This window comes from Dipodomys merriami, unplaced genomic scaffold (assembly GCF_024711535.1).
Source record: "Dipodomys merriami isolate MVZ:Mamm:240054 unplaced genomic scaffold, mDipMer1.0.p SCAF_9, whole genome shotgun sequence".
Taxonomy (NCBI): Eukaryota; Metazoa; Chordata; class Mammalia; order Rodentia; family Heteromyidae; genus Dipodomys; species Dipodomys merriami.
Genome location: NW_027206512.1, coordinates 57603588 through 57631568, shown reverse-complemented (window position 1 = coordinate 57631568; position 27981 = coordinate 57603588). Strand labels below are relative to the sequence as shown.

General features: G+C 46.1%; 2 protein-coding genes and 1 long non-coding RNA gene across 3 annotated transcripts; 2 read left to right on the top strand and 1 right to left on the bottom strand.

Moving 5' to 3' along the window:
• The first annotated feature begins 320 nt into the window (after positions 1 to 320).
• Lap3 (leucine aminopeptidase 3) lies at positions 321 to 17068 on the top strand. Its single transcript, XM_070012678.1, has 13 exons — positions 321 to 446; positions 2469 to 2584; positions 3782 to 3836; positions 4179 to 4284; positions 5306 to 5465; positions 6810 to 6974; positions 9890 to 10048; positions 11341 to 11465; positions 12614 to 12702; positions 13515 to 13617; positions 14799 to 14878; positions 15671 to 15780; positions 16522 to 17068. Exons 1-13 carry the CDS (start codon positions 345 to 347, stop codon positions 16709 to 16711), a joined length of 1560 nt encoding a protein of 519 aa, XP_069868779.1. The 5' UTR covers positions 321 to 344; the 3' UTR covers positions 16712 to 17068.
• Positions 17069 to 18438: 1370 nt separating this feature from the next.
• On the bottom strand, positions 18439 to 21916 carry LOC138820807 (uncharacterized). The gene is made up of 2 exons (XR_011369989.1): positions 21767 to 21916; positions 18439 to 21493 (listed from the first exon to the last, which is right to left on the bottom strand). It is a non-coding gene; the product is annotated as an uncharacterized lncRNA (long non-coding RNA).
• Positions 21917 to 22036: 120 nt separating this feature from the next.
• Med28 (mediator complex subunit 28) lies at positions 22037 to 27979 on the top strand. Its single transcript, XM_070012661.1, has 4 exons — positions 22037 to 22219; positions 24268 to 24334; positions 24829 to 24941; positions 26323 to 27979. Exons 1-4 carry the CDS (start codon positions 22061 to 22063, stop codon positions 26518 to 26520), a joined length of 537 nt encoding a protein of 178 aa, XP_069868762.1. The 5' UTR covers positions 22037 to 22060; the 3' UTR covers positions 26521 to 27979.
• Positions 27980 to 27981: the final 2 nt, after the last annotated feature.

Here is a 27981-nt window from a genome sequence, read left to right as displayed (position 1 = left end):
GAAGGCCAGCTGCGCTTTCCCGCCCATCCCGCCCCCAGGCGCACTCAAGGAGTCGCGCTGGTGGCACGCACAGGAAGCCCCGCCCCAACGCATGCACCGCCCGCTCCAGACCCCGCCCCTTACCTAAGCGCATTGGTCCAAAGCCTCAGCCGGGGGCGGGTCGCCGACAACCCCGCCCTCACGTGCCCGCTCGCCCCGCCCCCCGGCACCTGTTTCCCCCCCCCATCCCCAAGCGTACTTTGCGTGGCGGCCCCATGGCCCCGCCCCCAGGAGCGCGCCCGCCCCCCCCAGGCGCCACGTGCTCCCGGAGGGCGGCGCCGGGCGAGGCGTTGGGAGGGGAGACGATGTTCTGGCTGCCTCTTCCGGCTGCGGGGCGAGTCGTCGTCCGACGTCTGGGCGTGCGGTGTCCCTCGAGCAGAGGTCTCTCCAGCGCAGACATGAAGAAGGTGAGAGGGGGCCGCGGGGTGCGCGCGGGCGGGGGGCGCTGCGGGGCCGGCCGGGGCTGGCGGCGACGGGGGGCGCCGGCGCCGAGCTGCAAACCGATCGGCCGGACAGAAAGAGAAAACAACCCAAAGTTACCTCCGGTTGCGGGGAGCGGCGGCGGCCGGGGTGCCCAGGCCCCTGGCCGGCCGTGCTCGGCGCGTTCCCCTTCCCGTGGCGCCCGGAGCGCCGCCCGCGTGCGTCCCGCCCGTCGCGTCTTCCACCCGTGCGGTCACCGCGGGCGGAGTGGGGGGCGGTGGCACCGCCGTCCCAGCCCGTGCGGAGGTCCCGGGGTTGGCCCGGCCCCGGGCTCGGCTCCGCGGCCCGACCCCTCCCGCCCCCTCCCCCCGCGGTGAAAGGTCAGGAATCAGGCCTGGGGGTGGGGGTGGTGCATGGGGTGGGGTGGGGGGTGAGAAGTGGCCTGGCCTGGTCCGTCAGGCCCGGGGGCTCTGCCGCGGGGAGGAGCGACTTCCGGAGGAAAATCCTCCTCTAGGGAATTGGATGCCGAGAAGTTGGGCGCCGACGGATTCCGAAGTGAGGGGGTCGCGTTAGGGTGCCCGGGAGAGCAGGGAATGTTCTGGATGGGGTGGGGCCGGTCGCCGGTGGGTATCTCGGAGCGGGGAGGACTGAGCACCGGCCCGGAGCTCCTCCGGGGACCGTGCTGTCTCCTCTCAGAGCCTGGCGCGTGGCCCCGTGGGATCCCCATGGGCCAACAGAAAAGGCTGGAACCTGGCGGAGTGAACCAGCGCTCCAGAAGCCTTGTCTGCTTTGGTGGCAAGGAGGGCGGGAGCACTGCTGAGTCTAAGTACTTGTGGGGTTTGTAGAAGGGACCAAGCACGGAAAGAAAGGACCCGGATTCGCACCCAGGCCTATCCCCGAGGGGCCACCCCCCCAGGTTCTGGTTTCTTATAACTGGCACATGGGGAAAAAGACTACGTGTTCTTTCCACTTCACAGAGTGGCCCTCAGGAAAACAGAACAGTGATTTTTTTAAAAAAGACATTAATAATGGCCTTGCAAGAGCAAATGATGAGCTCAGAGTTTACTTTTTTTTGTTTTGTTTGATGTTAGGGCCCTGGGCTTGTGTAACAGACAGACCAGGGGTACTACCCCACCTGGGAAAATGTTCTGCTGCCGCCTCTCCCAAGCCTAGAGGTTGGTGCGGTACTTAATTATTAATACAAATCTGAAATTCCTTAAAGATTCAAAATCGAGAATTTTTGGAACAATGACTTGACCACCACCAGTGGAAAGTGACCTCCTGTGACAAGTCACAGTGAAAAAGCACAGAACAGTTAAACATATTGTATAATGCCTTTCATGAGTATATGGAGCAAGTGAATTTTATGTTTTGGCCTGGGTTCGGGTTCCATTCCCATGTCAGCTCCCATATTCTGAAATCTGAAAAAATCTGGAACATTTCAGGTAAGAGAAGCTCAACCTATAGCGTCAATGTAAGCATTGGTTTTGTTGTGTTTGTAAGAATACCTGCTTTCGAGGCGGAAAGAAATTTCAACACTCCTCTGTTCTGTGGTGGGGCCTAAGAATCAAACTGAACTATTGTATCAGCAGAACAAAAGCATATGAATAGAGCTTGCTATTTTCACATGCATATGGGAATGGACAAAAGGAAACAAGTGCTTGGGCCAAGGCAGTAAGTTGTGGGACCCAGGTGGAAATGAAGGCTTATTTCAGCAGGTTTGTTTGGACAATTCCACTTGACGTCAGCAACTCTCTATCGGTGGGGGTCAGCGACTCTTCTAGACATAAAACCCAAGCTAAGCTATGGAATGGTAGTAGTCATCTTGGTTTGGCTTAGTGAGGAAGCACTGATGTGGGAGATACTCCAGCCAGCCGCATGACCAATGCTCCCTCTGTTCTGTCCATGGGAAGTAGAAGTATTGGTAGAAGTATTTGCTCCTTCTGGAGTATTGGGACCACCAAGGACTCAACTCCGATTACTTACATATTTCCTGGTTGTCCTCACAGGGCCTTATTTTAGGAATCTATTCCAAAGACAAAGAAGATGATGTGCCACAATTTACAAGTGCAGGAGAGAATTTTGATAAATTGGTGGCTGGAAAGCTGAGAGAAACTTTGAACATGTAAGTATTACCTGGGAGTTCTAGTTCCTAAAGGCCCCCAAACCAAAGATTTTTTTTTTCTTCTTTTTAATGCCTTCTTGTTAGTGGATAAAATGCCAGGAAATCCGCTGGCCAGGATTCCTTAGTGGAAGTGAAAGTGGAACTGTCCAGAAGGCATTTTATGTTTCAATGCAGGTAGGTCTAGAGTTCTGGGAAGTCACATGGTTTGCAAGCAGATCACAACCCTGTTGTAAAGGGATGCAGGATTGGGGAAGTACCAGAGGGCTTCAGCTCACCCTCCTGGCTCAAATTCACTTTTCCTAATCCCTTCCTCCTGCCTTCCCACCAGTTTGTCTCCTGTAACTTATAGTTTAAAAACAGTCATAGTTTCTACCATTTATTGCCTGCCTGGAATTTGAATATAAGTTTTAAAGTGGCTCATCTGCTGATGTAGTCAGAATGCAGATTGTAATTCAGGACGGCTGGAAGGGGCCTGAGATCTGACCACTTTTGGAGAGAAAGTAGGAAGCACTGGAGTTTCAGGCCATATTTCCAAAGGTAGAAGTATTAACATGAGCCACTGCAAATAGCTTATCATCTAGTAGACTCTACTAGAGGTCTAATAATTATAAAAATTTATCTAATGGGTAGACTGCAGAATTTGCATCTCCTCTGTATTACTACTAGTCCTTCACCAGTAGAGAGAGCCTTAGGTCATGGATCCAGACTTTGGCCTTCCTGCTAGCTCACTGGGCTATCTATCGCCTCAGCTCTGCTCCTGTCTCCTAGCTACATGGAGTTCCCCCTTTTGAGCGGGTGATTGACTATTTCTCATCCAGATAAGCCCCTACTACAACCTCCATACGGATATTATGCTGTCAAGTCCTCTATTTTGGTTGCCATAGTTGTTTTGGTGTTTGTGTCTTTTAGGAAAAGATTCAAGAGTCATCAGCTCAGCTAGCATCCGGTGCTCAGATCCCCTGAGCACCTGTGCCAGCCCATCTGTGGCAGTGATTTCCCTTGTTTGTGAATACATTCATGTTATCCAATCTACAAGTTTGCTAACAAGTTTTTGAGCTACAGTGAGAAGTGCTGTATGTGAAAAGTCTGGCCTGACAGCATTCTGTAGAAACAAATCCATAGATGCAGTTGCGAAAATATTGTAAAAGCAAATTATATTACAACCATTTGTAGAACAATCATTTCTCCTTGCTCTAGATCTGGACCACCTCTGAAGACCGGCAAAACACGAACCTTTTATGGTCTGCATCAGGTATGAGATGAAGATCGTGGTTATTTAGTAAACCTTCTGTGGGCTTGGTACCGGCTGCCCAGTCGTGCTAGAAAGTATGTATTGGATCATACAGTTTCATTCCAGCATTAAGCAGATGTAGTTAAGATTGGGACCAGGCACCTGGCTGTCCACTGCCTAGATTGTGTTTCTCACTCTGAACATCCCTCAGAATGTAGAATCATTTACAGCGTTATCCTTATTTTGCCCCCTATGGAGGGTTAAGTGTCTGTGGGAGATCAGTGATGTGCCACGGACCGTTTCCTGCTGGGAAGGAGAGCTTTAACAAACCTCGGGGGCTGATGGCGTGTGTTTGTGCGCCAGGACTTCCCCAGCGTGGTAGTGGTCGGCCTCGGCAAAAGGACAGCTGGATTTGATGAGCTGGAGAACTGGAATGAAGGCAAAGAGAACATCAGAGCTGCTGTAGCAGGTGATTTGTTTTCATGTCTGTGTTGATAAAAGTGCTTGAGGGCCCTCCCTTTAAGACTGCCTTTTCTCTCTGTTCTCCACCATCGCCACTCCTGCATGTTCTCATCCAGTGACACAGTTTAGCCAAGTCAGCTCCCTTTTAGCAAGGTGCTTGGCTTATAATAAAAGATAACTTATGAGATTTTTTACTTTTAGTACTGCTGTAGTTTCTGTTAGGCTTTACTATCATTTATTTTTAGAGCTATATCCAACCAGAGATTGTGCTATGTGAGTTATTTTTGTTTGGGGCACTGTCAGACTTTTAGGTGTATGGAGTTATCATATTTTAGAGGAGCAGAGAATGGGGTGCTTGTTCACCCCTACTAAAAAGGGCTATGCCTGTTCCTGTTTGTCAGGCAGTTAGCTTGGAGGAATTAAGGGGACATAGTCCCTTGGAGAGCTGAGTGGCAAGGACAGCCTTTGTCACGGAGAGACTGACCAAAAGTGCTTTGAGAAGCATTCTGAAGCACCAGTAATTAACTTGACTAATACTTGGCCCTGTGTACATCATAAATGCTTGTTAAGTTTACTTTGAAAGTTCATGTTAAGCTGTTATTTCATAACCTATGTATAGGATATGAATATAAGCAGTAAAGGTTAATGATGGACTTTGCTTAGTGCTATGGGCATAGTTACAAGGTCATCATGTCTCTGTCCCTTTTCATCTGGGGATCTCTTGGTGATTGGGAAGCTTCATCTAAAACATGTGTTTCAGAGATGATCATAGGAAGAGCTGCCTCTCGGGCCTCCCCTGTTCTGGGATTTGCTGTGCACTGTGTCTGTCTTCTCAGCTCTGTCTACAAGTTAGTTGTACATCCGTCCTCATTTACAGAAAAGGAAAAGGAGATTCAGAATAGTTAAGTGTCTGAGCTAGGATTTGAACCCCAGGCTTGTTCCATAGCATACCACCTTTGCTTCTGCTACCTGTTGCTCCTCTTCTGTTTGACTGACATCTGTGTTCTGCTTCCTGGGTCCTGACAAAGCTGGGTGCAGACAGGTTCAAGACCTGGAGCTGTGTTCCGTGGAGGTGGATCCCTGCGGAGATGCCCAGGCTGCTGCGGAAGGAGCTGTGCTTGGTCTCTATGAATACGATGACCTCAAGCAGAAGAAGAAGACAGTTGTGTCAGCAAAGCTCTACGGAAGGTGATGGAAGGAAGCTAAGCTGAGGGTGGTACTTCCTGGTATTCTCACAGGGTGGCCTTTTGGAGATGAGCTGCCTGTTCCTTAGTGTCGGGTGCTAGTGCCTGGGCTGTCTGTAACCTTGCTAGCTACTGCAGTACTGGTAACTGTCTGAGGCTCTGTCCCGTGTTATGTTTCCCCCCATAGAGTCCATACTGCTCACCCTGTTACCAGAAGGGAGCGGTGATGACAGAGGTGTCCGAGCAGGGTTCAGTCCATATCATTCCCACTGGGCTGGCACCTGTGGGCCTTGTGCCCATTATAGAGCTGCACAGTCTTTGCTGTCAGAATCTGCCGGGGAGACTCTTCAGCAGGCCACTAGGCACTGGTGCATCCCAGCCCTGCACTAGATTCTGAAGGGCAAGATCCTTGCTGTCAGAAAAGATAGCATGAGGAAGTGGCATTGTGGTCAAGTGGTAGAGCACTAGCCTTGAGCTGATCAGCTGAGACAGCACCCAGGTCTAGAGTTCAAGCCCCAGAACCAATAAAAAAAAGAGAAAAGGACAGATAACAGAGGCCTAGAGGTACTAGAGTACAGGTGCTGCGGGACCATGGGTGGCCCTTGGCGCATAGTGCTGAGCAGCTGGGAGTAGCTAGGAATGCAGTCAGCTGGATTCAACTCTTGGCTCCACCACTTTCTCAGGGTGACCTTAGTTCAGTGAGTAAGACCTCCAGCATTGTATTTCCAGTTCCATTGTCTCTGGGATGATCCAAAGACAGACTGTAACAAGTGTGTGATGCATAGCGACCCCTTTGAGCTAGGTCAGCTGTCATTTTATCCATCTCCAAGCTGCCCATATTAACTCCTGCTGTGGGCCAGAAGAGCCAGAATCATGTAACACATGGTTGTGTGCTACTGTTTTACAATTAATCTTGCCATCCAGGAGTTAGGATTTAGAGCTCTGACCCAGGCAAAAAAAGTCTCTAGCTTGTCTGGTTGTGGACTGCTTGCTTTACTGCTGGCCTTTGACCTGTGTCATCCCTGTACTGTAAAAGGGTACAAAATAAACCTTTGTACAGGAGCCTACCCATCTGTGTTTGAGGTGAATTATAGCTCCAAAGATCCATAAGCCCAGCCCCTATTTTATACAGGGGAAGAATGTAAGTTGACTGCTTGGCTTGACAAACAGGCCTTGGTGGGGCCTGGTTTCAAGCTCTTTGCATTATTTATTCCTTTCCCTGAGTCTATTTGTAGTCTTTCTCTTCTAGGTTTTTTGCGTTTGTTTTGTTTTGTTTATGAGCCTCTTCTAGCTGCAGAGTGGCCGCTATTTTTCACGTCATTTGACAGTAACTCTGTTTGCTCTGCAGCGGGGATCAGGAGGCCTGGCAGAGGGGTGTCCTCTTTGCTTCTGGGCAGAACTTGGCCCGCCACTTGATGGAGACTCCAGCCAACGAGATGACACCAACCAGATTTGCTGAGATCATTGAGAAGAATCTCAGAAGTGCTAGTTCTAAAACAGAGGTCCACATCAGGTAATTCAAGATTGCCTCAGACCTAGAGGAGGTCAGAGCCAGAAGAAGCCCTTCGGGTCCTAAATGCTACCCCTTGTCTATTCAGAGTAGTAACTTGAACCCAGAGAGGTGAGATCATCCACCAGCAGCCACCCACGGGCTGAGCTAGGGCCCTGAGGTTCTTTGGGTCTTTCCTCATCTTTGAGAATGTTCTATGACTTCATGCTGTGGGTGTGTATGTGTGTGCCCACGCATTTTCTATTGAGACATAATTCACATACCAAACTCACTGAAATCTAGTCCTTAGTGACTTAGTATATTGACACAGTTGTGCTACTATGACCACAATCAGTTTTAAGAACATGTTCATTGCTTGAGAAGAAACCTTGTAACCATTGGGAGGTTTCCCTGCTCATTTCCCTTCCCTTTCCTTTCCCAAGGCCTTAGTGATGCACATGCATTTGCATTGTTTCTGTCATCTCTTCCATCAGAGTTGTGTTCTATACACAATGCTGGGGGCAACTGAATATGAGTTTTATGTGGACTTGTCTCTTAACTTTTAGATGGATATTTAGGAGTTGAGTTGCTGGATGACATGGTAGCAGATGAGCTCTCAGAAACTTAAGTGTGTCATTTTGGTCAGCTCTTCCTGTCTTTTTGCTTGTGATGCAGTAAAGGTAGGGTATGCCTAGGGGCATGAAAAGGGAATTCCCTTAGCTAGATTGCAGGATTGGTGTTGTCAGTGCTAATGGATCAGGGCAGGGCTGGAGAACTTCAGGTCCTGCCTTCCAAGTTCCATTGCTCTCTTGAGCTCTCTTTTCATAGCCATCTAAGCAACCCAATTTGAGCAGTTAGGGACTTAAAATAAGTTGGCAGGTATTTGCTTTGCCCAAACAATTACTCATTACCAGAGTAACATCTTCAGGGGACCTTCATCTGAAAGCCTTCTTCAGTAGTTGTAATTAGAGTTCATGTTTCTTAGGATAACATGAACTAGCTGAGTGAAGGAAAGCTTGTAATGTATAGAAAACATGGCACTTAGAGTTTGATCAAGTCTCAGCAGTGGCTCATAGGTGTTTAATCGATAGTGGTATGTAGGCTTTATTGAGATGTCCCGGCAGATGTCCTGACATTGCTTTGGCTTAAGAGAGGCGATGCCAGAGCTACTTTGTGTCAGCAAGTAATGGCGGTGCCGTTACAGCAGGCACAGCGCCTCTAGCATGCCCAGGAGCTTAGACACAAAGGTTCAGGGTTGTGGTCTTTGTTGTCAATGAGAATCTTCAGGAAGGAACACATTCCCCTCTTGGGAGCAGGGGCCAGGGTGCCTGTGAAAGGATGTGGAGCCTCGCCTACACTTTCACAGACAAAGGGTACACATGGGCACTTCAGGTTGGGATGCAGGTTTGCTTTGATCTCTGAGGAAATTGCAAGGCTTCTGGACAAGATCAGAGGGAAGAAGAGCTCAGGCAGAGAAGAGGCAAGATGTGTGGGTGGCATGTGACTCATGTAGCTGAGGTGTAGCTGCACAAAACCCTGGCTAGTGTAGGTGGGTCTCCATCAAAGAAGTACAGACAGTTGGAAGTGGTGCTGTGGCTTTCGTGGTAGAGCGCTAGCCTTGAGCTGAAGAGCTGAAGGACAGCGCCCAGGTCCAGAGTTCAGGCCCTGCAACTGACCAAAAAAAAAAAAAAAGTAGCACAAACAGTTCTTCCAGAAGGGAGGTCTTTATAAAACATCAAATACTGACTTCATGTGCAGTGGCTTTCATAGTATACCCTTGTTTGACTTCTTGGTGCATGCATTCTTTGTCCTTTTGAAGTTTGGTGGCAGTCCTGATTTAATCTGAGGACCAATGGATAGGCAAGTATGGAGTCTTTCTCGGACCTGGTGCTGCTTGGTCTGTCTGGGAACACAGACCTAGGTACCAAGGCCCAGAAATTAATACAAAGCTCCCTTATACCCTGTAGAAGAGTATGGTGACTCTTCTAGTTTGCCTTAAGAACTGTTTCTATTCTATCTTCCACCTTGGTTCTGTGTGTTAGGTAAGAATGAATTTTTTTTCCCACATTAGACACTTCAGAGACATCTCAAACAGCAGGTGCAGCTGTAATAGTATGACAATATTGGAAAATGGAGTTCCAGCAATCCTCAGAAAGCAAGGAAATAGGGTATTTTATTCTAGGCCGTGTAGGATAGTGTTGTTGGGTTTTTCTTGGGTGTTTCATCTTTGGGTTAAAACTTTAGGAATAACCTATGTATGCTGGGTTAGAAGTTACCATTTATTGGTTGCACACTATTATCTAACATTGTATTTGTTACCGTGCATAAATTTTCTTTTCATCGTTGAGCAAACAGGCTCAGAAGTAAGTGATTTGCTCCAGAATATACACAGAGCAAGTACTAGGGTATTATCAATGGACACAGACAGGCCTCTACGTCCCTTGCACTGAGGGCCTTGTGCATGCTGGGTAAGCACTGAGCCACACTTCTTGCTCCAGTATAGTATTTTTAAGAGCTTTTGCATAATGAAACCCATTAAAAACTGTAAAACATGGAAATATATGCACACTAATTTGTACAATTAATAGGCACTAATAAGCTGGTCCTGGAGCTTGAGCACAGGGCTGAGGTGATGTTCTAGAGCCACTTTGCTCAAGACTAGCGCACTACCACTTGGGCCACAGCTGCACTTCTAGCTTTTTGGTGGTTCATTGGAATTGAGTTTCATGACCTTTCCTGCCTATGTTGGCTTCAAATCTTAGTTCTCAGATCTCAGTCTCATTAGTAGCTAAGATTACAGGCATGATACTGGCCCCCCAGCCTAATAAAAGTTTTTAAAAAGTAAAAACAAAAACCAAAAGAACATGCTCATGAGCTTTTCCTAGGTAGTTTTGAAATGTAATAGTATATCTTTTTTTTCTTCCCTTTCTGTCCTGCAGACCCAAGTCTTGGATTGAGGGGCAGGAGATGGGCTCGTTTCTAAGTGTAGCCAAAGGGTCTGAAGAGCCTCCAGTCTTCCTGGAAATCCACTACAGGGGTAGCCCTAATGCTGGTGATGCACCCCTGGTCTTTGTGGGGAAGGGCATCACTTTTGACAGGTAATTGCCTTTTACAGCACAAGAGGTCTGTGCTTTGCATGTTGGTGACTGTTTTGTGTGTACATGTGTTACTCGGGTCACAGTGTGAGTCCACACCATGGGGTTTGATTACGCAATTTTTTTTTATGGTTGAAGTAATTTATTTGCATGAAGTAAATTAGAATGCTGAAACCTGTGGAAATTATTTTAAGAAGTAGGAAACATTAAGGGACAATGGTAAAGAAGTTTGATTAAGCTACATTGTAGAAGTGTAGAACTGGGCAATGAGGCCCCCCACCCTTGTTTGCAGATTGTTTAAAATGTATCATGCTACCAGTTACAAAATGCTTATGTTACATGTCAGTGACTAGGGTTGGGGGGGAGGGGTAGGTGTGTGGGTGTTTCACTACAGCTTAAATTTAGGGTCTAGCTGCTGTCCCTTGGCTTTTTCACTTAAGGCTAGCATTCTTCCCCTCTCCGTACCTCTGTGTCTAGGTTTACAGTGGTAATTAAGATCTGGAGATAAGAGTCTCATGGACTTTGCTGTCCAGGCTGGGCTTGGAACTGGGAGCATCCTGATTAGCTGGGATTATAGGCATAAGCCACAGGTGCTGGCTGAGTAGACATTTTTTGTATATTAACCCTACTCTTACCATATGCACTGGGACTTGTGGCCATTCTACTGTAAAGAAGCCATAATTCAGAGAGATTAATTTATTCAGTCTCAAAACTGAGAAGTGGAGCTGAGCGCTGGTGGCTCACGCCTGTAATCCTAGCTACTCAGGAGGCTAAGATCTGAGGGTCATGGTTCAAAGCCAGCCCGGGCAGGAAAGCCCATGAGACTTTTATCTCCAATTAACCACCAGAAAACAGGAAGTGGCACTGTGGCTCAAGTGGTAGAGTGCTTGCCGTAAGCCGAATAGCACAGGGACAGTGCCTAGGCCCAGAGTTCAAGCCCCACAACTGACCAAAAAAAAAAAAAACTTAAGAAGTGCAATCAGGACTCAAAATCAGATCTGTCTTTATAATGTCTTAAAATCTGCTCACTACACACTTTGATTCTCCTTGGTGGAGAACCTGTGCACATGGATGTGGCCATGCGTTGCTAAGAACATACTGTCTTTTCTTTGCAAGCCTTACCTCCCTTAGCTGAGTGGTCTAGCAGTCATTAGTCTTACCAAGCCATAAGTGTTCCTTACAACTGAAAAGCAGCCCAGGAGTGGCAGAGTTGGAAAAGACAGAGCTTCAGGGATGTGCCACCACACCTGGCGGTGGTTTTGGCCTTGGTCTTGCTCACTGCCTTTTTCCCACAGTGGTGGTATCTCCATCAAGCCCTCTGCAAATATGGACCTCATGAGGGCTGACATGGGAGGAGCTGCAACCATATGCTCAGCCATTGTGTCTGCTGCGAAGCTCAATTTGCCCATCAATATCGTAGGTAAGAGGGAAAGGAAGCATTGCGTGTGGTAGAGCTTCCAGCACTCAGCATATTTGGTGTCCTCCCATCCAGAAAGATCCAGAGACAGGTTTTAAATAGCTTTTCATCAAGAAGAGGTGTGTAGCTGAGCTAAATGCTTTATTTCTGAGCTGACTAAGTTAGATGCGTCTTGCAATCAGTGGACTTATAGCTCCATTGATTTGTTTTACTTCTGCAAAAAGTGGTTAGCAGTCGGGCACAAATGTCAAGTTTGTGTTTTATTCCAGTAAAAGATGCTCTGTAGTCAGCAGGGCCTCATCACTGGCTCATTTCATGATTATCTCAAGGGACCATGTGGCCAAGTAAATGCCTGATAGAAATTGCCTGGGGCAGAAAAAAAAGCTCTTGGTAGTTGGCATCTCTTGGTGTTATAGGTTGCAGCCCACAGAGACAGCGCCAGGGGTTGTAGTGCTGCAAATGGCATGTTTCAGAGGACAAAGGGGAGAAGAGAGAGATTTGGTTTCATGCCTTGGCCGGTTCACAGCCCCTGCGTAGAGAAGTAGAACGGCTATCTAAGTCTATCTGACTTGTGCTCCCCTCCCCACCATCCCAGTATCATTGCCTCTTTCGGTGATGTTTCATTACATCAGTCCTTTTCCCCCTGCTGTACCTTTTTAAGGAAGTTGCCAACATCATGGCATGTCTACTGAGTATGTTTTATGTGACAATACCGTTACGTTTCCCAAGGATTGATACAGTAACCAAATCCGATTTCCCATTGCCTTAAAAAAATCCATTTTGTTTATAATTGGTTTTGAAACTCAAAGCCAGCTAAGATCCCACATTGATTTGTCTGCCGTGACCCTCCGGTTTTCCTTCGTCTAAGCCCTCTTCCTGCCCTTTTTTCTTTCATGACATTGGTGGGTTTGAAGGGCCCAAATTAGTCTCCTGATCTTCCACCAGTTGCGTTTATGTGTTTCTTCCTCAATGGAATCACATTAGGCCTTGGATAAGCATGCTGATGTGTCACTGGTGGTGCTCAAGTTTCTCACTTGGTTGAGGTCATGTCAGTGTCTAGCGTGTTGTGGCTTACCTGCAGCCTGCTGTCCTATGGATGGCCTGTATGGACCCTGTATGTGCTATGTTTCTTTTATGTTCTTTGTCCATAGGTTTGGCCCCTCTTTGTGAAAACATGCCCAGTGGCAAGGCCAACAAGCCTGGAGATGTGGTTAGAGCCAAGAACGGGAAGACCATCCAGGTTGGTAGTGGAGCTTCATCCAGAGCATCCCACTCCCAGGTTCCTCAAGGAACCCATCACGGCCCTGGCTCTATGTTGGGGTTGTCTTCAGGGCGAGTACTCTTCCAGGCAGTCATGAGTGGTTTTATTGTTACTTTGTTTCTTAAATCAGCACTACTTGGGTTTGAACCTTGCTTTTACCTTGCTCTACAGCTTGAGCCATATCCCCTAGCCCTATAGGAATTTCTCAGTGGGAATATTTAAGAGAATTTTTCATGCTCACTAATTCATCTTCCAATAACTATTTATTGTACACACAAATGACCTTGAAATTGCAGCCAGCCCTGTAGAACATGGCGTTGCAGTAAAGCATGGGCTCTGTGTCTGAACAGTAGGAAATAGCAGGAGCCGTTGTCTGCCTATGCTTGTGTCATGATTAGCTTTCATCCGTGTTGGATGTTTACATGGAAAACACCACTCCATACGCTGAGGGTGAGGCAGCATGTACTCCTGTGAAAACTGCCAGGAACATGGCAGTTTTTACTAAGAAAGCAGTATACTGACACAGGATTGCAGGAATTGGCAAGAGTTCTCTAGCCTAGGAATCCATGCTGCCACTTAGCTTTTTTAAGCTCTTTAGTCTAACTTTTCAGGAATCTACACATTTCCCCACTTCTTGTTAGATTGTCAGTAAAAAGTCCAATCAAAGTTCTCAACTCTGGTAGGGAGGGGGACAGTTATATAAGTATGTTTTTGATACTTGATGGCAATTTAAATCCAGCATTATTAGGCCTCATTTCCATACTCTTTCTCTCTGTTCATTCGCTCTGCAGGTTGATAACACGGACGCCGAGGGGAGGCTCATCTTAGCTGATGCACTCTGCTATGCTCACACCTTTAATCCCAAACTCATCATCAACGCCGCTACCTTAACAGGTGACGGCACACACTTCCCCTGATTTTGTGGCTGGTGATGTGTTACAGGGCTTTGCATTGAACCAGGTGCTGCCTAATGAAGCACACTAGCACCAAGGTGCTAAGGTCCACTTTATGCCTTGCAACGGTTACCCAGCACACCAGTGTGGAGAGTGGTCTAGAAAAAGACCCAAATGGACCCAGGCAGGCTGGTGAAGCTAGAAGTCCTGCTGGGGAGGTTGAATTTTAAGGATGTCGATCTGTATGTGTTTTACGGATGGATATTAGAGTATCTTTAATTAGTTTCAAAATACACTGTTGGGTATGGGGTGTGAGAGGTGAGATCGTGTCTGTGAAATGATCACTGTTGATACCTGGATGCCCACTTCATTTTTCTCTCTCTTGTTTATTTGAAATTTCCCAGGGCATTTTATTTGTTTGTTTGTTTTCTGAACATGACTAGATTGCAGTGTCAGCAGCAGTGATGGAGTGAACTAGAAAGACTTCAGGGACCACGGACCCAGGCCCATCATTCATTTCCTTTGAGCAATACCAAAGTCAGGATGGCAGCACTAAGCTGTTGTACATGGTCAGGAACTCGAGATAACCTAGAAATACGAGTTTTAAACTGATTTTATTTAAAGATCAACCAATAGGACACAAGTCTGTTGGAGATGAGAAGTAGAGGAAATATGTAAGTTAGAATAATAGCAGACATTTTTCTTAAAGGAATCAAAGTCTTATAGCAGATAGTTCCCGAGGTGTGATTAGAAGTGCTGAAAACTGAGCAGCCTCAATGCCAGTAGTGAGGTCAGTTACGATACCTCCTTCTGTCTTAATATCATTAGAGATTTTTCAGACATCTGTTTATAATAGAGGAGTAAGTGTTTACAGTGTAAAAGGAAGAATGGAAGGAAGAATGCCCACTTAATTCTCTAAAAAATGTTTAAAAGTCCAGAAGAAAATATCAGAAGGTGGTTGTAGTTACCCTGGGATGAGATTACTAGGGGTGACACTTGATACTGTTTATTTATTTTTTTTTCCTTAATAATGAGAGTGAAACTTTACTTGGACAGTAGGAATGAAGATATCTGAAGCTTAGATGTTTTTGAAAATAAGGGATTGATTCATTAGACCGGGTTAGAGGCTGTAGTTCCGGCTTGCAGAGACAGATGGTAACCTGAGGGGGCTGTGTGTTACAGGTGCCATGGACATAGCCCTGGGGTCAGGTGCTACTGGGGTCTTCACCAATTCACCCTGGCTGTGGGACAAGCTGCATAAGGTAGGAATCACAGATGGGAGCCTAAATTACGGAGATGAGTAAGTTGTGGTCTTCCAGTTACATACTCATTCATCCCCCGTGTTAAAGTAATTATCATGCTGTGGGTTTGCCTTTAAGCTGGATATGGACCGCAGCAATAATCTTAATTCCAGGGACTTTAGGTTTCCTACAAATGAATCAGCTTACAAATAATGTGGCCATGTTGAGAATCCCCTAGTAGTGAAGGGTATGAGGACGGCCTTGGGAAGGAGCGCCTTGTGAGTCACATAGTGTACATGCAGCTCGCCTGCCGGATGAGTGCAGCAGTTCATCTGACTGCTGAGCTCTGGGCCTCTCTCACCAGCCACCGGTGCCCGGCATGAGTATATTTCCTACTGAGCATTGTTACACCCTCCTTTATTTTTCCCCTACTAAACCCATCCCTCCCCCCCCCCTCCACAACTTGTCCCTCCCGCTGAATTGCTCTTTTAATGCTTCAAGCATTTTGTGAAATTTTCAGAACCTACTTCATCCAGTTTTTTTTGTTTTTTGGTTGGTTGTGGGGTTTGGACTCTGGGCTGGGCGCTGGCCCTGAGCTCTTCAGCTCAAGGCAAGCACTCTATCACTTGAGCCACAGCACCACCTCCAATTTTTAGTGGTTAACTGGAGATGATTCTCACAGACTTTCCTGCCTGGGCTGGCTTTGAACCGTGATCCTCAGATCTCAGCTTCCTGAATAGCTAGGATTACAGGTGTGAGCCACTGGCACCTGGCTTCATCCAGTTTTAACTGTCACCCAAATGTCTTCTTTAGGCTAGCATTGACACAGGAGATCGTGTGTGGAGGATGCCCCTCTTTGAGCATTACACCAGACAAATTGTAGATTGCCAGCTTGCTGATGTTAATAACGTTGGAAAATACAGGTAAGAGGAGCCAAATGTATTGTTTTTATAATCATCCATGGCTGCCAAGATGACTCTTTTTAGTCTTAAGTCTCTTTACAAAGGTTTGGCTGCAGTTTCTTTTTGGTGAAGAACCTGTACACTTTCTGTGATGTGTTAAGTGCTCAAAGTATTTCCCTAACAGACTCTAAAAATGTTGCATACTAAAGGTCATAGCAAATGAAGTGGCAAAGAGCCAAGCTCAGTGGCTCATAGATATCAGACTATCTATCTGGGAGGCAAAGATGGGGAGAATACATGTTTGAGGCTACCCTGGCAAATGGTTCACAAGACCTCATCTCAGCCAATTAAATCTGGGCATGATGGCCTATACCTGTCAGCTAAACTATGTGGGAGGCGTAAGCAGGAGGATTGGGGCCTGGGCACAAAATTCAAGATTGTATTTGAAAAATAAAACTAAAACAGAGCTAGAGTGTGGCCCAAGGCTCTGAATTTAAACCTAAGTACCTCAAAAACAAAAAAAGGAAGTAGTAAGAGATACAAAACATGTAAATGTAAAATAGGGGAAATTATCTCATGTTTGGCTTAAAGCCACATGTAAAAGAAATACTTTGCAAGTGATTTCTGGGTTAACTTCTTACATGGTCTTACAAGCGTTTTTGCACTCTGGTCAAGGAACCTAGCTAGCAGGAATATGGGATCTTACTGACATGTCCAGTGCACGAGGATGCAGGGTCAGCAGTGCTGTGTGCCTTTCTCCAGATCTGCAGGAGCTTGCACAGCTGCGGCGTTTCTGAAGGAGTTCGTGACCCATCCTAAGTGGGCGCACCTGGACATAGCAGGTGTGATGACCAACAAGGACGAGGTGCCGTACCTGCGGAAGGGCATGACTGGGAGGCCCACGCGCACGCTCATCGAGTTCTTGCTCCGCTTCAGTCAGAACAGCGAGTAGCCCCTCGGAAAGCCCGCACCTGTCTGAGTGCAGCTGAAAATAGTTTTAGATGAAAGGAATTCTTTTCAAGGCACCAAGGATGTTTATTTTAAGAAGTTGCAGCACAGTGAAAGACGTGTGCCTTGATGTGATCTTTTTATTTGATGCAAAATCTGATGAAAGGAAAGCTAGTGTCTTGCTTGGCAAGGTTTCCTAAGATGTTCTACACATGGTAATTAATTTTCAAAAACATTTCCTGATCATATTTCAGAGTGTATGCTTCTAATCGAGGGAAAAAATTTATCTTTCAGATTTGTGGTGCTATGGACATGAGCAAATTAAAAGTTATTATGCAGTTACAATAAATAATAAATCCTGTTTTTTGTGCTGTCTAGTTTGGCTGATAGTTACCATAACTTGTTTCTTTTGAGCTTGTTACATAGATGTCTTTTTCAATGCTAATTATGACTTTGGGTACTCAGTGATTCAGTTTACCAGTATATAAAATCTGGCACATGACTTCCAAAATGAATCTATCACAGACTAATTGTATTAGTTATTTCTTAACTCTGGCCAGGCACTATTCTAAATGTTTTCATATATTATGCTGTTATATCCCTCTAGCAACACAATGAGGTTATTTCCTATGACAGATGAGAAAAATGAGGCATTAACAGAGTTAGGAATGAGTCTGCCCACGTGGTATACTGCAATGCTTTGCTTTTGGTAACTTGAATTTAAATGGAGTTTACTGAAATACCAACAGAAAAACAAGACCATAAAAGGCACATTTGCTAACCTCCTGAGATTGCAATCAGCAGAATTCCAACTTTAGGACAAAGGTTTTGCTTTTGTATGATGGGTCAAATTATCCATGAATATGATATATTTTTGGTTTGTTTTTTTTTTAAAGGCTGAAACATTGGCTAGAAAAGGAGGCTTATTGTGGTTACTTTTAACTTCCAGAAATTTGGTGTGTAATGATAATATTTCATCTAAACTGGCTTGCAGAGGGAATGGAAGTGGGCATACTTATTTGTTGTATTTTCTAGAATTAAAGAAAATCAAGGGCTGGGAAGCTGGCTCAGTGGTAGGGTTCTTGTCTAGCATGCATGGCGGAAGTGGTGCTGTGGCCCAAGTGGTAGAGTGCAAAAGAAGCTCAGGGACAGTGCCCAGGCCCTGAGTTCAAGCCCCAGGACTGGCAAAAAAAAAAAAGTGAGTAGCAAGTATGTATGAATACCTACCATGGTCATTAGAATGAGTAGTCATAGTTGTAACTACTAATGTAGGAAGAAAACTGGATCCAGAATCTTAGGTAGTTCAAAAGGGCTAGTAGACTTTAGCAGAAGGCTTTCTGTGAAAGGCCTCTTACAGATAAAAGAACAGAGCTCTTTGTGTGGGGGATACAAAGGCATAGCTTATTGAATCACCTGCCTGCTTATCGAAATCTGATTTGAGATGAAATGGTTGCTACCCATCATACATCTAGCTGCCAATACTTCATTTGTTGCCTGTTCTCTGTGTGTCAGCTAGAACTTGGTATGGTGTAGAGCAGCAAATTTGAACCAGTGACCTAGAGCATAGTGATTTAGAGCATAGTAGTTTTAGTAGCTGACAGAGTGGGGATCACAAGGCTCCAGGGCAGTGGGGGCCATCTGAAACCCCTGTGTACTATCTATCTTCAGCATGGCCTTCAAGCTTCTCAGTTGGTGTTGAGGATAGCACAAAATGGAAGGAAGAGCAAAGGGGACAACCACAGTTCACATTTTAATGAGTTTTCACTGAAATTCCATATACATTGCTCTTATCATCAACCAGAATATGTTGCAGCTTCAGAGCTACAGAAGAGAGGAAAGGTTCTCTAAAATAGGAACTTTATAATCTAGACCTGCAAAGTCCCAGCATCTGTGTTCCCCAACACTGGTCCTGAGCACAGGAAACCCCTGGAAGGGTCAGTGCCATGTGGGCCTCAGGAGCCTTGTCTGGAGTTCACCGCTATCTGCGCACAGCACAAGACCCAACCTTCTAAGTATCCATGTTGGTCAAATGAGAAAGGAGACGATGGCTGAAGATCAACTTGATGAAATCTTGGGAATGCTTGGCAGTTACAGAAGAGTAAATCCAAAGATACCTTCTACCTTCCAAAGTCAAAGACGTAGGAAATGTTTAATTATCTTGGAGTAAAAGATTCATTGATTTGGCAAATATTCCATGCCTACTTTGTGTCATAAGTTATACTTGGGAAGGCAAAGTAAACAAGATGTAATCCCTATCTTCAAAGAATTCAGACCAAGCCGGGCGCTGGTGGCTCAAGCCCGTAATTCTAGCTACTCAGGAAGCTGAGATCTCAGCTTCCTGCCAGCCCGCACAGGAAAGTCTGTGAGACTCTTATCTCCAATAAACCACTCAAAAACCGTAAGTGGTGCTGTGGCTCAAGCGGTAGAGCACTCACCTTGAGCTGAAGAACTCAGGGACAGTACCCAAGCCCAGAGTTCAAGCCCCACAACCGACCAAAAAAAAAAATTTCAGACCAGACAGTTGCCTGTGGCTCATGTGTGTAATCCTTCAGAAGACTGCATTTCTAAGCCAGCCCAGGCAGGAAAGTTCTTGAGTCTCTTCTGCAATTAACCAGCAAAAAGCCAGGAGTGGAGGTGTGTCTTAAGAAGTAAAGCACTACCTTTAAGAAAACAAACAAGCCTGGTGTGGTGGCTCATGCCTGTAATCAGCTACTCAGGAGGCTGAGATCTGAGAGTTGCAGTTCAAAGCCAGCCTGGGCAGGAAAGTCTGTGAGACTCCAAGAAACCTGGAAGTGCCTCTGCGGCTCAAGCCTTTGCCTTGAGCTGAAAAGCTGAAGAGCTGAAGGACAGCGCCCAGATCCAGAGTTCAAGCCCCCCAACCGACAAAAAATAAAAGGAGAAAGAACAATGGTAAGGCCCTGAATTCAAGTCTTAAATACCAGCACACACACAAACACACAAATAAGACCATGGGGAGAGTTCTAAAACCATTCTCTATCACTTGGTATGTCAGGCAGACACCATTGGTCTATTGTGGCTGGCCATATTCTACCTCTAGCTGTGGCCTACAGCTCCCTTCATCATGACCCTAAAGAAATGTGCTTAAATCCTACCTTCAGAAAGGTCACATTCAACAGATCATATACTGACTCCTAACCATTTGGTCTCTTCCCTAAGCAAACTACTAAGTATATCAGACATTTCAGCCCCAGGCCTGCCTTACTACTAGACAATCTTGTCTAGGCCCCTGGGTGCCTCACTGTCCTGGCCTCCATTTCTGGCCTCCAATTGTTATGTTCTCCATGAATGGAGAAACTATTTTTAAACACAATTCACAGAGTATCAACTGCAAAGCTTCCCCATTCATGCCTTTCTTTCTGTGTTAGATCCCTAGGTATATTGTCTCAGTAAACTTTTTAAGATTGTTTTTTCTCATTCTATGAATGAGAAAATGATTTTTCTTTAGTAAAATACATCGAGCACTTTTATCTGTGCTCACTAGAGAGAATCCAAGAGAGATACATTCAGCATGTACTTAGCAACCTACATCAGTGTCAGGCAAACTAGCTATAAATTTGCACAAAGTAAAATGAAGCTGGATGCCTGTGGCTCATGCTTGTAATCCTAGTTATACTGGATGCTGAGATCTGAGGATCACGGTTCAAAGCCAGCCTAGGCAGGAATGTCCATGAGACTCTTTATCTCCAATTAACCACCAGAAAACCAGAAGTAGCCTTGTGGCTCAAGTGGTAGAGCTCTCCCCTGGAGCTGAAGAGCTCAGGGACAACACCTAGGCCCTGAGTTCAAGCTCCACAACTGACAAAAATAAATAAAATACCATTCCCATTTTTTGTTTTAGAAAAATTATGATTTTTAAATAAAAGTATGTTAACATTTGATGGGTATTACTGTTTTAATGACCTGATTTTTAAAAATCTATTTTAATGGGTATTAGCATATATTGTAACCCGCAATAAACTACAACTGAGATCCTCATTAAGTTTTAGGAATGTACAGTGCTGCTGAAATCAAAACAGCTTATAGACAAATCCTTCTTGGCCTTTTTGGGTTTTGGTTTGAAACTCAAGACCTTGAGCTCTAGCTTGGCTTTCTTACATCTGCTGCTCTACTCCTTGAGCCAAACCCCCAGGCCAGCACTTAAATGGTTAAGAATACTTATCTATATATTGGAGATGGAAGTCTCTCAGATTTGTTTTTCCTGAGTGGCTTTATAGTGAAATCTTCCAGGTCTCTGCCTCTTATTACAAACATGAGACCATGACACCCAGCTATCATTTTCTTCTTATCTTTGGTCAACAGATATTTCCTACTTCTGTCTTTGCCAAATAGAGCTCGAGGGGTTTAGCATGAGAAGTAGGAGGAGGGAGAGAAACGACTAAATGTGCAGAATAAAATAACCAATATACTTTCAGATATGTGTAAATGCTGTCAAGTTAAATGAGTGAAGTGGCTCAGAGTCTGGATCTCGCGTAGATCCAGGGTTGGGAGGGTAAGTTTGCTGTGAGCCCAGCTCCACTTCCTCTGGGCCTTTTGCCTCCCTGTGGTTTCCTAAATCGGCCACTGAGGAAGGATCGTTTCAGGAGTCCCTTTGTGTAGCACTTCTAAACCACATCTCCTGGGAAGGGGACGTGTCTTTCCCACCTCACCTTTGGTCCTCGGCGTTTATCTCTACACTGTATTTCTACATATAGTTTTGGGCTTGACTCTTCTCCACAGACTGAGGTAGGAGAGTGATGGCGATGATGCCACGATTATTAAATAGTACCTGCCAGGAAAAGCACAGTATCATCAAGAAAAATACTGCTTGGGCTCTGAAGAGATCAATGGGCGAGTGTTAGGAGCAAGTGGTTTAAGACCAGCGCCATGACCTTCTCCGTGCAGGCCGAGCCCTGCCGGGCCGCGCAGCGCACCGCAGGTCGCTCGCTTAGCGGGAGCGTCCCGGCCCGCGGTCCCCGGCGCCCCGGGCGCCCCGGGCGTCTGGAGCCGGGCCGGGCAAGCTCCCGCCGCAGGGTCAGGGGGGACGCCTAGTTCTACTCACGGGTCAGCCAGGTCACGAGGACGTCCCTAGGCCAGCGTCCCTCACATCACCGCAGCTGGAAAGCCACCGAACGCCTTCGGCTCCCACGTTAAGAAAAACGAAAGGCAAAGCTACGCAGACCCGGGCCGAGACCGAAGAGCCGACTGAAGCCCTGAGCTTCCGGCTTCCGGCTTCCGGGAACCCACGAGACGCCACGCCTCCACCGCGGCGTCACTGACAGGGCACGGCAGTGGCGTCACGCCGGCGCCGCTCTGCGCAGGCGCAGTGGGCTCCCCCCCTCCAGTCATTCCAGGTATGGCAGCTCCACTGGGAGGGATGTTCTCGGGACAGCCCCCCGGGCCCCCGCCACCCCCACCGGGCCTCCCGGGCCAGGCCTCGCTTCTTCAAGCAGCGCCGGGAGCTCCGAGAAGTTCTAACACGACGTTGGTGGACGAGTTGCAGTCATCATTCGAGGTAAGCTGAAACTGGGGAGTTCCCTTGAACGAGAGCTGCGCGTGCGCGTGCGCGCGTCCTCCCGGCCCGGCGCCGGCGCCCCGCGGGGATGGATGCCGGTGCTGCCTCCAGGCTGAGCGCCCGTGGCCGTGTGCAGCCGAGGCCCGCAGGCGCGGGCTCGTGAGCTGCACGTTGCTGGAGCACTGTGGACTCAGCCCTGGGGTCCCAGCCCGCCGTCCCTTCTGTCTGCGTGCCGGGTTCGAGCGCAGCCTCGAGACTGCGCTTCCCCTGCTTGGGCAGGCCGCCCAGCGGCGCTGGCCCGCTTTCCTCCTCCTCTGCCGTTCCTCTGGGTGATGCTTCTCTGCCTTTCTCCTTCTAGTTGTTCGATACACGCCCTTTGATGGAACGAATGTGTTGGGACTTTTGCAGCCTTGCCATGGGGAAGAAAATTGGACATTACTTAATCCGGTCTCCTTTTATGGATGGAGAAACTGGGCCCCAGAGAATAGGCGAAACCGTCCCAAACTAAGGCCGACTTTAGGTTTGTGTAACTGGGACTAATTCTCATCCTTTAAACTCTTAAGAAAAAAGTTATCTGTGCTTCTTAAAAATGTAGATAGACTTCGATAACTTGTGCCGCTGTGGGTCTTGAACTCAGGGCCTGAGCGCTGCCCCTGAGCTTTTTTGCTCAAGGCTATCTTATCACTCTAGTACTTTGAAGGGTAGTGCTTCTTCCGGGTTTCTGTTATTTAATTGGAGATAAGAATCTCAAGGGACTTGGCTGCCTGGGCTGGCTCTGAACCGAGATCAGATCTTAGCCTCCTGAGTAGCTAGTATTACAGGCTTGAGCCACTGGCTAAAACATTTTAAAAATTAACCGCCATGTCATTTCTTCTTCATACAGATGTCCTTTATACTGTGTATATCGGTCTGTGTACTTAGTTGTTGGGTTTTTTTTTTTTTTAAGAGTAAGAGGGGACTACTATTCCTCAAATTAGGATTCCTCTTACCTTTCTTCATATCTTCATGTCCCTATCCGGCCTCGTGGCCTTGTGTGTTGGTTGGTATCTTGAAGGGGATGCTTTTGGTTAGCAATAAGTTTCCCAAAGCATGCCCATTCCCTACTTACATCTCAAATCTGACAAGAATTAACTTTTCAAGTAGTACACAGAATGGTAGTTAATTTGTTGAGCAGTTGCCAGGATGGAGGAAATTCTCAGAAGTCCAGTAGGGAAAGTGACTGCTGAAGAATCTGTTACTTTCTGAGGTCATCTAGTTGATGACATAAATTTGCCTAACATCTACCAAATATAGTTTGCATACTGCTGATGCGATTCTGCTTTCCTGAAACTTGAGGCTTTCTAACCTTACTCTCTGACAGCTGTCACCATGTTCTTTGTCTGGCCCTGCTGCCCTGCAGTGGGCCATCGTGGTGCATTTCCTGAGAGTTACCTGCACATGGAACTCCATAACAGACTCTCGTGCATCTCAGTTATTGCTCCTTGAGAGAAAACATCCTCTATTGGGCTTGGTAATCGCAGACCTGTGCTACTCCTCAACCTGGAGTATTCCTAGGACTCAATATAGTGTTGAATCAGGCAGAATTTTCACCCACTGGCAAGGAATAGATAATAATGGATAACAATGTCAGTTCATTGTGTAAAAATACATTGGACCTAAGGATAGAACTGGAGTCGGAGGGAACCCCATTTAGACTGGCTGGAAGAGTCTACTGATGGCACCTGATAAATTGAGTCACATAAGGATCAGTGGGGATGGGTGTAAGGTGTGTTTGAACGGTATCCAGGCTCCAATGCAAAATGAAACAGTGAGGAAGGGGCAGATGGCGGAGAGGGGAGGGTGGGGGGGACTAGGTGATGGTGCCTACAAATACCATTTTCTCATGTGTGAGGCTGGTTGAGATTTAGTTTACCAGACATCTTCATTGTCTTGGATGCTGAGACATTGTTAACTTGTTGGCTGGCCTCAGGAGAAGTTACTTCTCAATGCTGAAGTGAGGTTTTTGATGTGCAGATGACATTTTTTTTTTTGATGTTTTCATTGCACAGGCCTGCTTTGCCTCTCTTGTGAGTCAGGACTATGTCAATGGAACTGATCAGGAAGAAATTCGAACTGGTAAGAAGCTCATTTTTTATCATGTTTTTTTTATCATCAGTAAGACTCTTGGTGCTCATTTGTACTCAGTGCTTTTCAGTGGTGTATGTTGAGAACTTCTGACATGCTGAATCAGTCATGATGAGCCCTTTTCACATGGGTACCAGATGACTAAACAGCTGGGAGGAAACACGGCAGGGGAAAGTCTGTTGTGTTTCCCTATAATCCCTTGTTTGTGATACTAATTACTGAGTCTGACGTGGCTTTCTTCAGGAGACCTCATGGCTTTCATGACACAGAAGGTCTCTACTTCATTTAAGAAAAACATGAGCTATCGGATATGTAATGTTGGTTACACATGGGAAGTTGGGGAGTCATTGCTGTAGCTAAGATTAAAAATCCCAGATTATGCCTATGAGAAGATGCTGCTTTAATATTCTGACTGTTTATGTGGGAGCTCTATATGTCTTATGTTTACTTTATTGCATTTCTTGGTCTTTTTTTTTTTTCCTAAGGTGTTGATCAGTGTATCCAAAAGTTTCTGGATATTGCAAGACAAACAGAATGCTTTTTCTTACAAAAAAGATTGCAGTTATCTGTCCAGAAACCAGAGCAAGTTATCAAAGAGGTACAAACTTCCTTTGCTCTTCAGTGTTTACGACCAATATAAGGATTTTGATTATGCTTTGGTGGGTTACACCCTTTTCCTGGAGTTACTGTAGGACTCCAGCTTGCTACTGTCTAGCACTGCTGGTTATTAGTGTTCATGACCCTCTGGGTAAGTAGGGAGCTGGGGAGTAGGGTTGGAAAGCAGAGCCTCAAGACAGAGCAGCACTCAGAAGTTGGGAGAACTTACCTGGAAGAGCTTTCTCCTTTCTTTCTTTTTTTGGGGGGGGGTCCAGTCGTGGGGCCTGAACTCTGGGCCTGGGCGCTATCCCTCAGCTCTTCAGCTCAAGGCTAGCACTCTACCACCTGAGCCACAGCGCCACTTCTGGCTTTTTTCTTTTTGCTTATGTGGTGCTGAGGAATCGAACCCAGGGCTTCATGCATGCAAGGCAAGCGCTCTACCACTGAGCCACCTTCCCAGCCCTGGAAGAGCTTTCTTAAAAAAGGCTGAAAGTCATTGGCATAGGTGAAAGCTTATTTCAGAGGAGCTTTGTCCTGTGTTTGGACTTGATACTGAGACTCTTGCTGTGTAGCCAGGGTGCCCTTGAACTCTGAATTCCCCTGCGTCAGCCTCTGGAGGGCTGTGCAGTGTGCTATCACACTGATCAAAAGTTCATTTCTTTTCACTGCCCTCAAGTGTTGTTGAATCTTGTAACTTTTTTTTTTTTTCTTTGGGTCCGGTCGTGGGGCCTGAACCCTGGGCCTGGGCGCTGTCCCTCAGCTCTTCAGCTCAAGGCTAGTGCTCTACCACTTGAGCCACAGTGCCACTTCTGACTTTTTTCTTTTTCCTTATGTGGTTCTAAGGAATTGAACCCAGGGCCTCATGCATGCAAGGCAATCGGTATACCACTGAGCCACCTTTCCAGCCCCTTCTTGTAACTTTGTTATTAATAGAAATTTAAAATGAGCCGGGCGCTGGTGGCTCACGCCTGTAATCCTAGCTACTCAGGAGGCTGAGATCTGAGGATTGCGGTTCAAAGCCAGCCCGGGCAGGAAAGACCGTGAGACTCCTATCTCCAATAAACCACTAGAAAACCGGAAGTGGCGCTTTAGCTCAAGTGGTAGAGCGCTTGCCTTGAGCTGAAGAGCTAAGGGACAGCGCCCAGGCCCAGAGTTCAAGCCCCATGACCGACAAAAAAAAAAAAAAAAAGAAATTTAAAATGAAAGGATTTTAGATATACGCCATTCATTGGAAGAGTTGCTTTGGATTCTCACACCTTGGACCCAAGCCGAATGTACTCTTGATTTTGAGTTTGCTTTCTCCCTAGTGTTCACAGTGAGGAACTGTGTTTGTTTTCCCTGTATTTGTCGGCTTTGGCTTACTCCATCCATGTCATTTGTAGGATGTCTCAGAACTAAGGAATGAATTGCAGCGGAAAGATACACTGGTCCAGAAGCACCTGACGAAGCTGCGGCATTGGCAGCAGGTGCTGGAGGACATCAACCTGCAGCACAAAAAGCCAGCGGACATCCCTCAGGGCTCCCTGGCCTACCTGGAGCAGGCGTCCGCCAATATCCCTGCTCCTCTAAAGCAGACTTAATGGCTCTGTATGGACAGTTTCACCAAACATCCCTCTTGTGGATCCGGATTTTGGAAGATTGCTTTGCTGGAGAATAAGATGATGTCAGTTTTATGTTCCCATAGAATTTCCCCCATAATTTCATGAGCTGTTAGTCTGTGTCTCTGTCTATCTGTCTCTCTGGTGAGAGAGTGTATAGCCTACTGGTCTCAAACTCTCAATCCCTTTGTCTCAGACAGTACTCAGTTTGATTTCTTTATAAAATGCTTATGGTTTTGATAAACAAAGGAGATTTGTTTCTTGTATTTAAAGTTCACACTATTAGTATGGAAACACAGATTGTTGGAATTTTAAGGAGCTTGTACTTATTAATTTTAATTCTTTTTTTTGTTGTCAGTCATGGGGCTTGAACTCGGGGCCTGGGAGCTGTCTCTGAGCGCTTTTTTTTTTGTTTTTTGGGTTTTTTTATGGTGGTCTTGGGGCTCGAACTCTGGGCCTGAGCGCTGTCCCTCAGCTCTTCAGCTCAAGGCAAGTGCTCTACCACTTGAACTAGGGTGCCACTTCCGGTTTTCTGGTGGTTTATTGGAGATAAGAGTTTCACGGACTTTCCTGCCCGGGCTGGCTCTGAACCACGATCCTCTGATCTCAACCTCCTGAGTAGCTAGGATTACAGGCGTGAGCCACCAGGGCCCGGCGTCTTTGAGCGTTTTTGTTCAAGTTTAGTGCTCTACTACTTTGAGCCACAGTGCCACTTCTGGTTTTCTGGTGGTTAATTGGAGTTAAGAGTCTCACAGACTTTCCTGTCAGGCTGGCTTTGAAGTGTGATCCTCAGATCTCAGCCTGCTGAATAGCTAGGATTATAGGAATGAGCCACCAGGACCTGGCTTACTAATTTAAATTAAAAAAAATAATTTTATCATTCTTTGCATTTGTCAGATTAATTATGTTCTGAGGGGAAAATACTATAAATCTGAAGATCAGGAAATAAAGAATTTGGTTGTAGGCCTGTTGTCATAACTACCCATCATGGTAGTGTACAAAGATAAGTAAATTTTCTGTTTGAAGACTTTGAACTATCTCAGGCAGAGGAATCTAATGCATTATAGTGTTGGAGATACTTTGTTAGTGGGTCAGATTTGCATTTAAAAATTACCTTAGGGCTAAGGATGTAGCTCTGGTAAAGTGCATTCCTAACATGGGCAAAGCCCTGGGTTTGATCCCAGCACTACCAGAAAAGGACAGAAAAGTGTCAAAGGAAAATCTTACTGGCATCTTGTCTTGTTTACATAATAAGTTTGCCTTTAATTTGTGAATTTCAACCTTAATTATATTTCTCTCAAAATGACTTAAGTATATAATCAGCTATGTTTTATTTGTAGCTCTGATCAAACTTAATGTGCACTTTCTATTTTCAGTCTTTTTCTTCCTTTAATTTTATCTTTATGGAAAAGCGATATAAATCACAACCATTTTGTTATTATC